At 47.5% G+C, this 16,064-nt stretch overlaps 1 protein-coding gene across 1 annotated transcript in view; it reads left to right on the top strand.

Moving 5' to 3' along the window:
• The window catches only part of SYN3 (synapsin III), a gene marked incomplete at its 3' end in the record, with an annotated part of 453,972 nt that extends 442,989 nt beyond the window's left edge, over positions 1–10,983 (top strand). The window contains exons 11-14 of the mRNA XM_082667036.1: positions 1,318–1,452; positions 2,319–2,406; positions 7,342–7,633; positions 10,851–10,983. Of these exons, the coding sequence (XP_082523162.1) occupies positions 1,318–1,452; positions 2,319–2,406; positions 7,342–7,633; positions 10,851–10,983 (648 nt within the window). The remainder of the gene's footprint in view (positions 1–1,317; positions 1,453–2,318; positions 2,407–7,341; positions 7,634–10,850) is intronic.
• Positions 10,984–16,064: the final 5,081 nt, after the last annotated feature.

The raw sequence follows: 16,064 nt of genomic DNA, 5'->3' as shown, positions 1-16,064 counted from the left end.
ATGGTACCTATCTCAAAGAGCTGTGCTGAGATTTGTGTGAGGTCATCCACACCCAGTGCTTAGGACAGCGCCTGGCACATAATAATGACATGTAGCACTTATTAGTATCCTTATCGTCCTCAGCAGGACTTATTGTAGGGACCTTTCATTCCTCCATTCAAGAGGTACTTAGTGAGGGCACACCTGTCTAACAGGACACAGGGTCCATCCCCAGCCCAGGGGCTCACCGTCTGGTTGGGGAGACACACATCAACAGGAGACCATGGCCCTGTGGGATAAGCTCTCCAATGGGACGGCCAAAGTGAGGGTGGCAGGAGTGCCGAGGAGGCTTCCCAGAGGAAGGGCCGGCTAGATGTTCCCTGACGGATGAGTAGGGCCTAGGCAGGTAGAGAGTGGGCAGAGAGAATGACATGCACAAGGACCTGGACAAGAGAGAGAACCTGGTGAGTCCCCAGCTTGGGAAAAGGGAGAACGAGACAGTGCGTTTGATGGGGGCGGGGGGAGGGAGGTGTTGGTGAACAGGCTGGATTTCCCTACAGCTGGGGAGGAGACAGAGGGCCCACCAAGGCCTCGCTCCCCTTCGAGACCGTCTACAGCTGCCCGTGCCTGGGGAATCACCTGGATCGTTGGCCTGCGTGACTTCGGGCAAGTCCCTTCCCATCTCTGGGCCTCGGTTTCCCCATCTGCAAGAAAAGCAGATGTGCGGGTGTACAAATATGATCTCTCAGGCCCCCTCCCAGTGTAAGCACTGAGAAGCAGCCTGCTCCCCGTGGGAGAAGTTCCTCTCCAGGAGTTTATTCTGCCAGAGCTCTGGAGAACAGGACTTGCCTCTTCCCTCTTCTCTCCGAGCCCTGAGTCGACTCTAACCCTTGTTATTTTTTTGGTCATAATCGAGCCCCCCACCTTCACTGCTTCAGGCTTTGTGGAAAACCTTGACCTTGGGCCAGAGTTCAGGAGGCCAGCCCCAATCCTGGGTGGGGGCCAAGGTGGGAAAGGAGGGGCAGAGACCAGCTCCCCAAAGAAAAGAGCAGAAAAGGTCAGCAAAGGCTCCCAGCCCTTGGTCGTATATCTGAGGTCCAGCAAATGTCGACTGAATTGAACTGAGTCCAGGGAGTTGATTTAGACTGAACTGCAGGAAACTGGATGTCTCCACGGTGGTCATTCCCAGCTGGAGGCGCTGGGCTGGGTGTTTGCATGGAGAGCATTGCCATCTAGTGTTCACTTCTGTCATGAGCTCTGAGCCTGCCTCCTGGGATGCGCTGCCTGGCCGCCCTGGCCTGAGGGTCCTTCAGGACTCCTTTCTCTCATCACCTGCAGGTGATGGACAGCTCCATGCCCCTGATTGGCGAGCACCTGGAAGAGGACAAACAGCTGATGGCCGATCTCGTTGTCTCCAAAATGAGCCAACTCCCGATGCCAGGGGGCACAGTGCCCTCGCCCCTGAGGCCTTGGGTAAGGTCCTCGGAAGTAAGGGACACTGCGTAGCCATGAGCAATGCCTGGCTGTCTGGGAATGGGTGCCCTGATCCACAGGAGGTGCTCCCAGGGAGGAACCAACTTGGGGAGAAAGGAATGGGGTGTGGGTGAGGCTGGGATTGGGGGAGAGCCCTGCTCCTGATGGGGGAATTTGGGAGGCTCTGAGAGGCCCTTCCTCCCGTCACCATACTGGGGAGAAAAACCTTGTCTCAACTGGGCTTTGGGTGTCTGTAGGCAGAGATTATTAACATAAGAAACCAGTTGTCTCCTCTGTGCCCTCAATCCCGGGCCTGAGCAGGGAGCAGGGTGTGTGTGTGTGCGCGCACGCACGTGCCCGTGTACACACATGCCCTTTGTATACTCCCAGGGCACCAGTTAATAGAGACTATTGTGTCTTCAGTTTTCCTCATCCTCCAACCTCGACCTGCTCCCTCAGAGCTCCTCCCTTCCACAGTCCTCACCATGGACTACCAGATTATTCTCCAAAGAATTTGCTAGACCCCCAGCTTTCTGGAAAAGCAAGTCCCAAAACCTGCTCCCCCTTTCCCCACAAAAACAAACCTGTGATAACAGATGTCAGAATGACGGTCATACTCGAGGGGGCTGCTGGCTGGGTGGGGCCACAGAGCAGGCTTCTCCACTGGATATGTTCTGTCTTGACCGGCTTGGTGGTTACACAGGTGTATCCACGTGTGAAAACTCGTTGTGCTGTACACTTAAGAATTGTGTACATTATGTAGGTTTTACCTCAGAAGTGAACAGATGTTGATAAACCCTGCCCTCGTACGCAGGAAGTAAATGGCTGTGGTGATCGCAACAGGCTTCTTTTCTCTTCTGCTCTAGACTCCTCAGACTAAACCAGCAAAACCCCCTGGGCAAGCCCAGCTTGGGCCTCCTCTCGGACAGCCTCAGCCACGGACACCCACACAAGGTAGGGCCCACGACGAGCCGCGCACCGAGAGAAACCGTCCAGCAAGCATGCTGGAATGCACTGAGGGGTCCACGCGTGACTTCCAGAAGGCGCTCTGGAAGCGCGCCTTCCAGATATGTGCCCTCGCTCTGTATGCAGAATGGAAGAGACCATGAGGTTTGTCACCCCCTTAAAGTCAGAAAAGGAGGAAAGGAAGACAGACAGTAAATGTATTAAGTACCACTGTGCTAGGGACTTTCCCATTTGTTTTCTCATTTTCAGCCTCCCAACTTGTCAACAGTGAAAACAACCATATTTCCTTTTTACAGAGATGGGTGTTGAGGTTTCGTCCAAGGAAGCACAAGAAAATGGCAGGTTTACAAGTCTGGGCTTTCAGATCTTCTAGAAGTTGTCTGGTTCCTAGCTGCTAGCAGTGCCTGGTTATAGATTTATGAGCCAACCAGCTAGAGTGAGAAAGAAAGACGGAACGTCGTACAGAACCTTGTCGACTGGAATTGTTCCTCAAAAAATATCCCAGCATTACTATGTAAATGCCACCATTTATTAGAGAATGGATGAACTATTGATGACAAGATGAAAAGAAATCGTGGCAATAACTAACTCTCTCAGGCTGCCAGCTGCTCGGGTGTTCTCACGCTCAGGCCTGGGGAGAAGGTCAGCCCAGGTCCTCTCCTGCAGTCAGAACTTTCCGGGCACACTCGCTGCTCTAGTGCCAGCTTGGAGCCTCAGGACCGCTTCTCACCAAGAAGCCAGGCCAGGCATTTTCATGGCGACCTTTTAAGGATCTGCTTTAAGACTCATCAGAAAGAAACATCACTATCACACTGTGGCCTTCCCAGTCGCTTTTATCAAAGTAGCAGATTCACTGCTTCTTGGGAAAATCGGCCTTGGGCACTAAGTGGCTTCTTCTTCGAAAGGTCTTAGATAAAACACTCCATTCGTCTTTCCTTTCTGTGCTTCTCTTCTTGGAAAAGCAGAAAGCATTTAAGAAGAGGGAAATTGCATGACTTTACATAACTGTGTACCAAAGAACACTGGCTGCTTCTTCAGGCAGATAAACACCTATTTGAATCCACTTCCATGTCTCAGTACCCTGGCAGACTTAGGCAAGTTACATCACTTCTCAGAGCCTCAGTTTCCCCAGTGATAAAGGAGGAAATGACAGCTGCCCCGTTTAGTAATGGGAAGCTTCCGGTGAGAAAACGCAGGTGAAGCAGTTAGCAAGATGTCCCGGCGTGGAGGTAGTACTTAGTAGGTTCTAGCTCTTACTACTACTAATATACTGTTAATAACTATTTATATGACCTTTACCATTAAAAACTCACTATTAATATTTTGTGTCTTACTAACAATTATACATGTTGTCCTTAACGGTTGTTATCATAACAATCCTTATAACTAAAGCAGCCCCACTGCCCTCCTGCCTGGTGATAATTCTATAATTATAAATGTTCAAAAACAACTTATTCATCACCCTGCCAGGCTCTGACTGTGCCTCTGCCCTACCCTGGCCTGTCTCACTCTGCCCCAGGACTTACTTTTTCAACCACATTTGAACCGAGCACTTTTAAAACAGAGAGCTACTGTATTCTGGTTTCCTTTCCGGCCCAGAGTAGAGACACGCTCGATAAAGGGATATTTTAAGCGACATGAGGCTAAACACACGTTTAGTGAGTTGAAAAACAATCAATTTAAAACCAATTAGGATAATTAAAGAAAATGCTCATTGAATTAACATTCAGATTAAAAATAACAAGGCTAATTAAAACACAGTGCTTTCATTGAGTTCCCAAAATAACAAGATCACATTATTAACTTGTTTTCTGAACTCACTACTCACTTTCAACTCAGTAAAAATGAAGGTCTCTTTTAATGAACCTCATCATCTTTTAGCACCAATCCTGGGCTAAGGCAAATACTTTCTACATTTAATTTTTTTTCTGTATGTGCTCAAACAAAAAATACTAAATTTGTTGCTTTGCTGAGAAGCTGAAAGAAATTAGTGTCTCTTGATGAATCCCACCTGTATAATAGGGACTGAACGAATAGTTAAATAAATGAATGAATGAGTATCCAGATTTTCCAAGATATTATCAGTCTTGAGGAGAAGAATGTGGAGAGGTGGGGCGGGGGGGAGGATTTAAGATAAAACTAGAAAACATGTCTTTTTGGACCTACAATGGGTTTAAAAAACAAAAAAAGTAAGCCAACATTTAAAAATCAGAAGCTTTTACATAAACATCTAGATTTCCAGCTTCTCTTGATAGAGCAGGAGCTCTAGAAACAGTGGGCCTGCTTGCTACGTAGCAACCGTCCACTGACAGGGCAAGGACTCCTCCGTTTGCCTCAGGCCCTCCTCCTTCCTTGCTGGTGTCACTGCCACAGTGACACAGCGCCAATTGCCATTTTCTTTGTGCTTGCACCTCTTTAAAGAGGTAAGTCTCTGAACCGTGTACCTCAAGTGGGAAAATTTTTTAAAGCCACGTGATTTTTCTGACACTCTCCTGCTTTATTTATTTATCTGCCTGGCCCTATAGGTGTTTGAGTTTTGTGATCAATGGGTCCTCCAATCTACTGGGACAATATAGTCATGAATCAAGCCGTGTGCAGTCAGTTGCTAGACTAGAGCTGCAATTCAGTCCAACCTGGAAAGTGTTGCACAAGCTCACAAAGATGTTCAGATGTGGAGGGATGTTTGATGTCTAGTCCAACGACCTCATTTCCAAACAAGGGCCCAGAGAGGAGAAGTGACGCACCCACAGTCACATGGCAGGTTAATGGCAAGGACCTGGGGCTCTGGTACCTGTAGGGTGTCAGGGCCACCAGACATGCAGGTCGTGCCCACCACACAGGGCCCAGCTGAGACAGTCTGAGCGGGGAGGCCAGCTGAAATCTAGTCCTTGCCCCCTTTGCACCGGACTCAGAGCAGCCACCACTGGGGGAAAGCACCTTTTTCTTAATTTGCACAAAGGTGCTGCCCTGTGTGGTACAGTAAAGAAAGGAAAAAAGGGAAACAAAAGAAAACAGAGCTTTGAGTCAGAGAGATCTAGGTTTGAGTCTAGGCTCTTCCCCTTACTAGAAGTGACACTTTTTAAGCAAGTCGCAGTATACCTGGGACTGAGTTTCTTTGTAAAATGGGGATGATAATAATGCCTAACCCACAAGCTGCGAGGGTGCCCAGCCCAAGGCCGGGACATGATAGAGAGGACACAGTAGAGACCTGGGGAGCTCACACAAGTGGAAGCCACATTATGAAAGGGCTCAGAGTTGAGCTCCAGCCCTTTTTAAACTCTCAGTCTCCCATCCTCTCAACAAAGCATGGCGAGAATCACCGCGGTGCAGCCCACCTTCCCAGGAGCCGCTGTATCCTGGGATGGCGAGCAGCAGGCAGCTAGTCTGCTTGCCAAGGTGCATGTCACAATCCGCAGTCCTGACACCTGGGTTCAAGGGTGAGGAGGGTGCACCTTGCTTGCTTGGAGCCTTGGAATTCCACTCAAAGTCATTTCTGGGAGGCTAAAATGTCCTTTCGCTTGTAGGTGAAAGCCTGTATGCTCTGTGCAGGAACAGGGTGAAGCCAAGCTGCTCTGTGGGCTTTCCGTGGTTACCCCTTCTACTTATGAAACCTTAAGGAGGCTGTTTCCACTGCAACCTGATGAGAAGCGTGCTATCTTCCCTACCGGCCTCTCTCTAGATCAAATGATATATTGCTTTTGAAAAAGTTCTTAGAAAAGGTTAGAGAGCTATTCGAAAGTAAGGGATAATTATTTTCATTGTTTCAAAAGTAATACATCTTCAGTGTGGAAAACATCAGTGAGCAAAAGGAGGAGAATTTAAGTCCCTCATCATCCCACCGCTTTTAAAATCATTGCTCAGTGCCTCATTACTCGAAGCGTGGAAGCAGAAGCATCACCTGGGAGCTTGTTAGTAACGTAGACCCCATTCGTGTTGCCATAACAGAATACCACAGACTGAGTGGCTTCATCAACAGACCTTTATTTTCCATGGTTCTGGAGGCTGGAAGATCAAGGTGCCAGCAGGGTTGAAACTTCTCCCCAGGGCTTGCAGACAACACCTTCTCTCTCTGTCTTCACATGGCCTTTCCTCTGTGTGTGCAGGTCCCTGGTCTCTCTCTCTCTCTTCTCATAAGGACACCAGTCCTATTGGATTAGGGCCCACCTTTATGGCATCATTCAACAATAGTTGCCTCCTTTAAGGCCCTATTTCCAAATACAGTCACACCAGGGGTTAGGACTCCACCATATGAATTCTGTGAAGAGACACGATCCAGTTCATAACACCGCTCAAGCCCTACTGTATCGGAATCTTTATTTTGACAAGACGCATGGGGATTCACATGCCATTAAAGTCTGAGACACACTGGTTTCAATGTATAACCTTCCAGTCTTTCTTTTTTACATAGCTTCATATATATACATGCCAAAATGGAATTAAATGGCAAATACTGTTTTATAAGCTGCTTATCAACAACATCCCACGTCATTTAATATTATTCTGCCACGTCATACGTGATGACCATAGCATATTCCGTTATATGAATTTATCTTAATGTTCCTAGTCAGTTCCTCTACAGTTAGGCATTTGTATTGTTTTCAGTTTTTCACTGTTACAAAAAACACTGTAGGGACTTCCCTGGCGGTCCAGCGGTTAAGACTTCACCTTCCAAAGCAGGGGGTGCAGGTTCAATCCCTGGTCAGGGAACTAAGATCCCACGTGCCTCGTGGCCAAAAAATCAAAACATAAAGCAGAAGCAATTATTGTCACAAATTCAATAAAGACTTTTTAAAAATGGGCCACATCAAAAAAATCTTTAAAAAAAATGAAAAACACTGTAATGAACATCCCTGAAGCGACACTTGTGCACAGCCATATTTATCGTAAAAAAATCTGAATGTAATAATTTTTTTCTCCCTGTAGGGGGCCCTCGCCAAGCTCAGTCTCCTCAGCCCCCGAGATCTGGAAGCCCCTCGCAACAGAGGCTCTCCCCACAAGGCCAGCAACCCCTGAGTCCCTCATCTGGATCTCCACAGCAGCAGAGGTCACCAGGCTCTCCACAGCTATCCCGCACATCTGGAGGCAGCTCTCCAAACCAGGTCTCCAAGCCAGGCACCACCCTTACCTCACAGCCCCGGCCCCCCATGCAGAGCCGCAGCACCTCCCAACAGGGTGAAGAGTCCAAGAAACCAGCAGCACCCCACCCCCATCTCAAGTAAGTGCTTTGGGAATTGGGAAGGGCATAGGGTGGACTTAGGGTGTGGACAGAGCTGGGCTGGCTCAGGATCAGGAACTCGGAGACAGAGGAAGACCCACCAAGGACTCACCCAGACTTTAAATGGGTAGAAAGAAGCCCAGAGGATGGAACCGGGATGGCAGGCAGGGCCCAGAAAGGTGAGAGGATAGATTAGGTCCCACTGTGATCCTCCGTGTATACATGCATCAGTTATCTCTTGCTGCATAACAAACCACCCTGAAACTTAGTGGCTTAGGAAAACAACCATTTTCTTTGTTCATAATTTTTTGGTTTAGCAATTTGTTCTGAGTTTGGCTCAGCTGGGAGGATCTTCTGCTGGTCTCTCCTGTAGAGTTGCCAGATAAAATATAGGATGCCCAGGTAGATTTGAATTTCAGATAAACAGTGAATAGTTTTGAACATAAGTATGCCCTCAAATTTTACGTGGGATCTACTTATACTCAAAAAAGTAATTGTTTTTAATCTGAATTTCAAAATTAACTGGGTGTCCTGTATTTTTACTTACTAAATCTAGCAACCCTACTCTACTGGGATCACTCATATGGCTGTAGTCATCTGGCAGCTCACCTGGGGCTGGATGGTCCAAGAGGGCCTCCTGCACATATCTGGTTGTTGGTGTTGCCTGTCAGCTGAGCTCCTCTCTCTCCTTGGGCCTCATCCTACAGCAAGCTGGGCCCAGCTTCCCCACATGGTAGAATTACATTCCAAAGGGGCAAAAGTAGAAGCTTCAAGGCTTCTCGAGGTCCAGCCTTAGAAGACGCCACATAATGTCATTTCATCCCATCACACGCCTTTGGTAAATACGAGTCACATGGTCAAACCCAGATTAAAGAGGTGGGGAAATAGACTCTTGATAGGAGGATCTGCAGAGTCACATTGTGAAAGACTAGGTGATGGGGACGGGAAGGAGTATTGCCACCACTTTGTAAAGATCCATCCCAGTGCACACATACATCCTCTCTCCTGTTTCCACTCAAGCCCGTCTCTCGGTTTGAGGTCAGAAAGAGAGACCCTAAATGTGTTTTCTTTGGTAAGCTTCTCCCTTTCTTCAACTCCAAACACTAATATTAATAATCATCGTTTCACTGCTAGCATCTATTATCTACTTACTATGTACTAAGCACTTTACCTAGTTGGTTTGTTTTTTTTAAGTCCCACAGGCTTAGGAGTTAATAACAATTATTATCCCCATTTTACAGATGAGCAAACAGAGAAAGACATTAATAATTTGCCAGAGTTTCCACTGTTAGGAAGTAGAAGAGCTAGGATTGAACACAGGACATCCAGCCCGTGAGTCATGCTAACCATAATTTTTCTGAATAGGTAATACATTCACATGGTTCAAAGATCTGAAAGATATTGTTTTTATTGAAAAAAACCTTACTCCCATCTCATTCCTATCCAGTGCTTTCCTGCCCCCTGCTCCCCAGAGGTAACCATTTTTGTTAGTTCCTTGTGTGTTCCTCCAGTGTGTCCTTATGCAAATACAGAAATATATGTTCTGATTCCCTCCTCCCACTTATTTCCACAATCAGCAGTATTCACTGTCCACACCATTTTGCTCCTTGCTTTTACATTTAACAGTAAATCCTGGAGCTCTTCCACTCAGTTCATTGACATTTTCTCCTTTTCGCGGCTGTATAGTATTCTACTATATAGTTATACTACAATTTATCCAACTAATCCACCCTAAGTGGAAATGTGGTATGCTCTTACAAAGAAGGTTGCAGTGAATAGCCTTGAAAACATGCTGTTTCTTATACGTGCAGGATCAGCTGTATAGAAAATACCTGAAATGGTATTATTGGATCAAAGGACAAATGCATTTTTAGTTTGATGAAATTAGCAAGTGGTCCTCCAGCAATAGGCATAGAGGTTGACGGCACAGACTCTAGAGTCAGACCACCTGGGTTCAGCGTCAGCTCTGCCACTTGAAAGCTGCATGACCTCAGAAAAGTTATCTAATCTCTCTGTGCTTAGACTTCCTCTCATGCAAAATGGGAACAATAGTACTTGCACCACAGGGTTATTGTAAGGATTAAAATGAGTTTTTGCACAGTTAGTGCTTCTAGCCAGCCAGAATGCAGCTGGCTCCTTACGGGTGTATCTGTGACAGCCTCTCACACGTGAAAAGAAACAGCCCAGCTGATCACAGGACAGACGAGGGCTTTGGGACTTAAGCCAGGTTTGGACACTAACCTCAATAGTCATCTAGCTAAAAACACTTAAATCTCCTGGGTTGTTGCTCTAAAGTATTATTTGGTTCAATTCAAATCCACAGGTATTTATCAAATGCCTACTCTGAACTTAGTCCTGGATAACACCCCGGGGGGAATAAGCAAAGGGGGAAAAGACAGTCTCTGCTTTGAAGAAGATTTTGTTCAATGTGATGACAAGACCAAGTGGGGATCTCTTCCTATGTCTTTCACCCCCACTAGACTGTGAGCCCCTTGAGGGCAGGGCCTGAATCTCATTCATCTCTCCAACCTGTCACCTAGCATGAGGCTGGCACACAGGGTCAAACACTGTTGTTCAAACAGTAGGCACCGTGAGAATTCCAAAATGGGCTGGAATCGGCAATAAGGGCTTCCGAGAAGAGTTGGAATTGAAGCCCGGAGTGTCAGAGCTAGAAGAGACCTGAGGGTGGGCCAGACCGACCCTCCATTTCGCCGATGAGGGAGAGGAGGTCCCGAGCAGTGAGTTACTTGCCCACAGCCGGAGGGGCCAAATGGCAGAGAGGGTCTGGAATACAGACCTCCTGATTCCCAGACTAGCGCTGGAAAGTATAGGAGGAACAACCATAACCCGGTGATACAGCCCGTCACCAAGTGGGTTTGTACACAGAGGCAGGAGAGTGGTCAAGTTGCGCTCTAGTCACGCCTGCCGTCTGAGCAGCCTGGCTTTGTGAAAAGGATATGAGCCCTGGATGCTCCCCTGTTACTTGCTGTAAGCCCCAATTCCTGTGCCTAAAAAAGGAGGATACCAATAACCACCTTGCAGGTTAATTGCGTGTGTGGTGTACTCAGCATCGTGTAAGGGCGGGGATGCCTTGTTTCTGGTCTCACTGTCCTTGTGGTGACGGGGCTCACCCAGCTGGCTTCCAGGCAAGCCCCAGGACTCACTTCCTGGGGAGTCCAGCCTTGTCGCCCCCAACCCCCTTGCCTTTCTGTTTCAGCAAATCCCAGTCCCTGACTAACAGCCTCAGCACGTCTGACGCCTCCCAGCGTGGGACCCCAAGTGAAGACGAGGCCAAGGCCGAGACCATCCGCAACCTGAGGAAGTCTTTCGCCAGCCTGTTCTCTGACTAACCCTGTCCAGGCCGGGAGGGGGGTGCCCCGTTACACTCCCCCCTCTCCTGCCCCATCCTCCATCTCAGCCTTGGTTCCTGACGGGAACAGAATGGAGGGCCTGAGAATATACTTTCCAAATGCCTTTGGTCCAGGAACTGAGTGTCTACATGTGTTCCCACTTTCCTTTGCCATGACGTTCCAGCATTGCCCGACTGAGGGGTGGGCCTTTGAGAGCCTCCAGGTTCCTCAAAACGGGCCTTAAAGACAGGCATCTCGTCAACCTTCCTACCCAGATGCTTGCTTCCCTGCCTCAGATAACCACGTGAGATGTCTGTGTGTGGCTAGTTTTGACATTTCTTGTTAGTGTTTTGCTTGCCTTTGGGAAGGGCCCCCTCTGAGCCTTGCCCCACCTCCATCAAATGCAAACGCTGAAGTCAGACCTCAGCAATGTAGGAGGCAATAAACTTTTGACAGTGTTTTGCAAACAAAAGGACAAAAGCGCAGCCAGGGGAACCTACCACCTACCCTTGCAAGTCCCATCCAAGCTCAAGAGATGGCCCTGCAGACCAGACAGGCGAAGCCCCATCACACCCACCACCAGTGGACCTTGAGGACCATGGAAAGAATTCAGAGGCTGCGTGGCCCGTGGGGCCTTTCAGAACACAACAGAAACAGAGGGGAGGCTTTACAATGTCGCTCGTGCCCAGAGTGCTATCCTAAATTGGACAGCCAAGAGCAGACCATGGGTTCTTTTAGGAATCATCACTAGTTCCCAGAGGGGGAATATGCCCTCCACTTCCCAAGGAAGGAGTTAGGTTAGGGCCTCTCTACCCATTCCGTGTTACACCACCATTTGGTCTCTGAACTCCTACCAGGAATGTTGTTTTCTCCTCAAGGACATACAAGGAGCCAGAGACAACGAGCAGATGGATGACACAGGATCAGAAAGTGCAGTGACAGTAACTTCTAGCTCGGCGTTTTGCAGGCAGTGTACAGCAAGGCACTGGAAGGTTAGTTATAAAAGGGTTCACCGGTCAAACGTGTTTAGGAAACACTGTTTTTTGTTTGTTTCTTTTCTGAGATTGATAGTACGTATCAAAGGCTCTTGGAATTCCTGCAGTAAAGAAATTAGCTTTAACTTTGTTTAACCCACACTTATTTGACTAAACCAGTTAACTGCAGAGCTGGAAAATGTAACCCTGACTCCCTTCCCAATGCTTTCTCCTACATCAGGCTCCTGTCATGATTAGATGGGGTGCAGGGGTGTCCCAAATCTCCAAGCACCTGGTGCTAGAAACATTGTAGGTGCCAGACCAGCCTCCTGGCTCCAAAGAGCCGAGGAGAATCCAACATAGCCATGCTATCCCCTCACAGCCCACTTTGCAACTTGAGGCACGTCTTCCCCTCACCGTTCATAGGGAAGGGGGAGAGGGAAGTAAAAATGAAAGCGTCCTTGGCCTGGCGCTGCATTCTGAATAAAAGAGTGCAGAAAACTATCGGGCAGGACGTAACACCACAAAGCCACGTGTTTTAGAAGATTGAGAACACAGGGAGTACGTGAGGCGACCGTCACTCTTCTACGCTGGAAATTAAGATTGGAAGAAAAAATCAAACTATCTCACCCAATTCTCAGTAATAAAACACAGCCCAAAATACACAACAAAGTGGTGATAGGCTAGACAAAGTTTCTCAAAGCATGAGACATGGCCAATGTGCATAGCTAGCTTCATTTCAGACCAAAGGATTCAGAATTTCTGGTCATAAGGCCCAGAACCTGTATCTTTGTCAATCTCCCTAAGTATTTTGAATGCACGTTGAAGTTAGACCAGCAGCCCTGCCCTGAGCTGTGTGGAGAAGGTGAGAAACAGTACCGGTGTGGAAGCGTCACAGCCAGGGCCCACTCCTTGGGTGAGCACAGCTAGTGGCTCCATAAACCGTGATTACATGGCTTAACTTTTCCCACTTTCCCATATTCTGTCCCTTGTCCCTGAAAACATCCCAACATTCAAACCATATTTCCCAGATATTCCAGTAGAATATCAAACTCATTTCTCAGGCCAGGCATCCTTGTTTTTATAACCATGCACAGAAGATTCCATGACATGAGACAAGTTTATAACCAACACATGGCAATAAATTTTCCCATCAGTCTGTGTATGAGTACAGAGACCAAGAATGGTTCTTTGGAGACCGTTGATCCCCAAAATGGACTGTTTTCTCACATAGGCTAGCACATGTTCCCTCCAAGCATTTAACCTTTAATAATTGTGATATTTTTTAATGGGAAAGAACAAAATGAAAGGGGGAAGGGAGTCACTCTGTAGAGAGTCTGAAAGGTTGTGTTTGTTATTTTTTGCTCTGTTTCACAACCTTGGCCCAAAGAAAGACTAGCATTTTCCGTCCAAGGTGACTTGGTGAGGCTGAAACATGACAAAGATCCATTTGGTTGTGCTGACATGTAGCACAATGAAGAGAGAATTTCCAATGCAGCCTCAGTAGACACCTCCACCAGCCGGAGAAAATATCTTCTTCCAGATCGTCCTCCTAACAGCATGATAAAAAGGTACTGTCATCTAATTGTCAAATCAGCTTTCGAGGGATACTGGAATCTGCGTATCCTTTCTCTTGCATTAATCCTCTGGGTCCTCTTCATCATTACCACACTGCCCCCCCGTTCAGTCCCTGCTGATGGAGCAGTTAGTTCTACCATTCCAGAATTTCAGGGGTTATAGGCCTTCATTCCCATGGTAACAAATACAGTAGCAAATCCCATGAGCCTGAACTTCAACTACCTTCTGGAAGTTCTCATCTGAATTTGCAGTGGAAGGAGCTCGAGGGGAAAGCAAGCCAGCGCCGGCATCTCGTGAACGAGCTACGTGGGCACAGCGCAGCGCACGCCTTGTTCGGCACGCGGTGTGCAGGATGTGTGTTAGGTTGGCCTTCCTAGAAAACTATGAAATTAACAAAATGTAAACAAAATGTTAAGAGAAAAGAAAAAGGCTGTTTTTCTACCAGTATCAATGTGAGGAAATCACTTGCCCAGGAAGAGAATCAAACCAACAGAGAGATTGGTAAGAAGCTGAAGAGAATCTGTGGCCGCTTTTTAACCTACGGGAGAAAGCAGAGCAGAAGGCTGAGACCTCCCCCGTGGTGAGCGTGGCCCACACAGGTGAGTTGACTGCGGGGCCACTGAGGCTGGGAGCTGAAGGGACCAGGTGCCACTGTCAGCATCAGTCAGGAGGTGCAGCGAGCAGACCAGGACAATACGAAGGCTTGTCCAGCAAAGACCCTGGGGTCCCATCCAGACCACACAGCAGGCCACAGCAGAGCCCAGCTCGAGCCATCCTGCAGGCACACAGTGTTCTTTCAGAGCCCTGCCCCTCCCAGTGCCTCATTCAACTTCATAGAACAAGTTGGTGGCTCATTTGGTTTTGTGTGTTTAGAATCTGTGAAAGGATGCAAGTTAGAGTCCCAGTGTAAGCGAGTTAAGTCAGCCTCGCAGATACAAGCAGTAACTTAATTATGCTGGAGGAATAGCTCAGAGCCTAAGAGCACTTGCACATGCATCGCATGGTTTTCTTTACCCAAGAGAACAAGCAGGCTGGTTGCTGACTATCCCCCCTGAGTGTCAAAAGCTGTCCTCGACTCCAGAGCAGCCGTGGATTAAATTCCATTTCAGTCTAATATTTACACTCTAATAGAAGGGGGCACTTTGGGTTTGGTTGGAGACAAATTGCAAGGTTGGGTGACAAACAAGTCAAACCAGTCCATTAACCAACACAATGCATAAAGGGCACAGAGGCTCCCTTGTGTTTCCACAGACAAAATATGCAGCCCCAAGAGGTGAGACTTCTAGACTGTGTTCATGACCCTCAACTGGCAGGCCAAGAGGAAAAGATGAAAAGTTTTTTGAAATTTCAGTGTATTATTTCTTTAAGGTAAAACCAATGTAAAACTAAACATTCTTCTTACAATTGTGTGTGTGTGTGTGTGTGTGTGTGTGTGTGTGTGTGAGAGAGAGAGAGAGAGAGAGAGAGAGAATTCTTTAAAATCCTAAATACGTTTCATTATGTCTATTCTGCTTGGTCCTCCTGCTTTAATTCCAATTTCCAAACTCCATATTTTAAGTATCTGCTCTGTGGTATTTTGTTGAGTTTAGAGCAGAAGCCAGTTGACATCTCCTTGCCTCTCAATTAGCATTTTACCTGTTTTGCTATGGGATAGCAGAAACTTAAGTGCTATAACCTATTGGGGAATCCCAAGAGAGCCATTAAGTTAGTTAAGATGAACCCTTATGTCACATGACCTAACTAGTACTTCCCGTATCTGATCTCCTACAGTCAACTGGAGGCTATCCGAAGGAGGATTAACCACACTCACAGCACAGTGGAGAGCTGGGACCTGCCTGGCCCCTCCCTGAGGCTCAGCTACTGCCCAGGGTAGGAGCAAGACAAGCCTTGGCTCAGGGCCCCAGGTATAGGGAGCAGAGGGAGAGTGGAGGAATTACAGAGATATTAAGCTAAACAGTGATCTCAGGAATTGGAGAGAGGCAAGCAAGAGTGAGAGAGGACAGACTTCAACTGTTTGTACATAGGGAATCACAAAATCTTACATTGTTAAGAGAGGATACCTCCCATGATTTGATCTCCAGCTATGCCAAACCAGAGCTCTCATTTATAAATGGCCGGGGTTGGGGGTGGGGGGGAGAAAATCACTAAGGCTACAAGCCAGTGATGTGGAGTGCATCTTACACAGCATTCTACACCAGCAGTCCCCAACCATTTTAGTGCCAGGGACCAGGGGAGAGGGGGGATGGTTTCAGGATGATTCAAGCCATTACATTTATTGTGCACTTTATTATTATTACATTGTAATGTATAATGAAATAGTTACACAGCTCACCATAATGCAGAATCAGTGGGAGCCCTGAGCTTGTTTTCACTTGCCACTCACTGATAGGGTTTTGATGTGAGCTGTAAGCAATTGATTTATTATGGTCTCTGTGCAGTCAAACCTCTCTGCTAATGATAATCTGTATTTGCAGCCACTCCCCAGCGCTAGCATCTCCACCTCAGCTCCACCTCAGATCATCAGGCATT

The sequence above is a fragment of the Grampus griseus genome, assembly GCF_964374135.1.
Source record: "Grampus griseus genome assembly, chromosome: 11".
NCBI lineage: Eukaryota > Metazoa > Chordata > Mammalia > Artiodactyla > Delphinidae > Grampus > Grampus griseus.
Note: the sequence above shows the minus strand (reverse complement) of the source record. Positions and strands in the feature narration are given on the sequence as shown.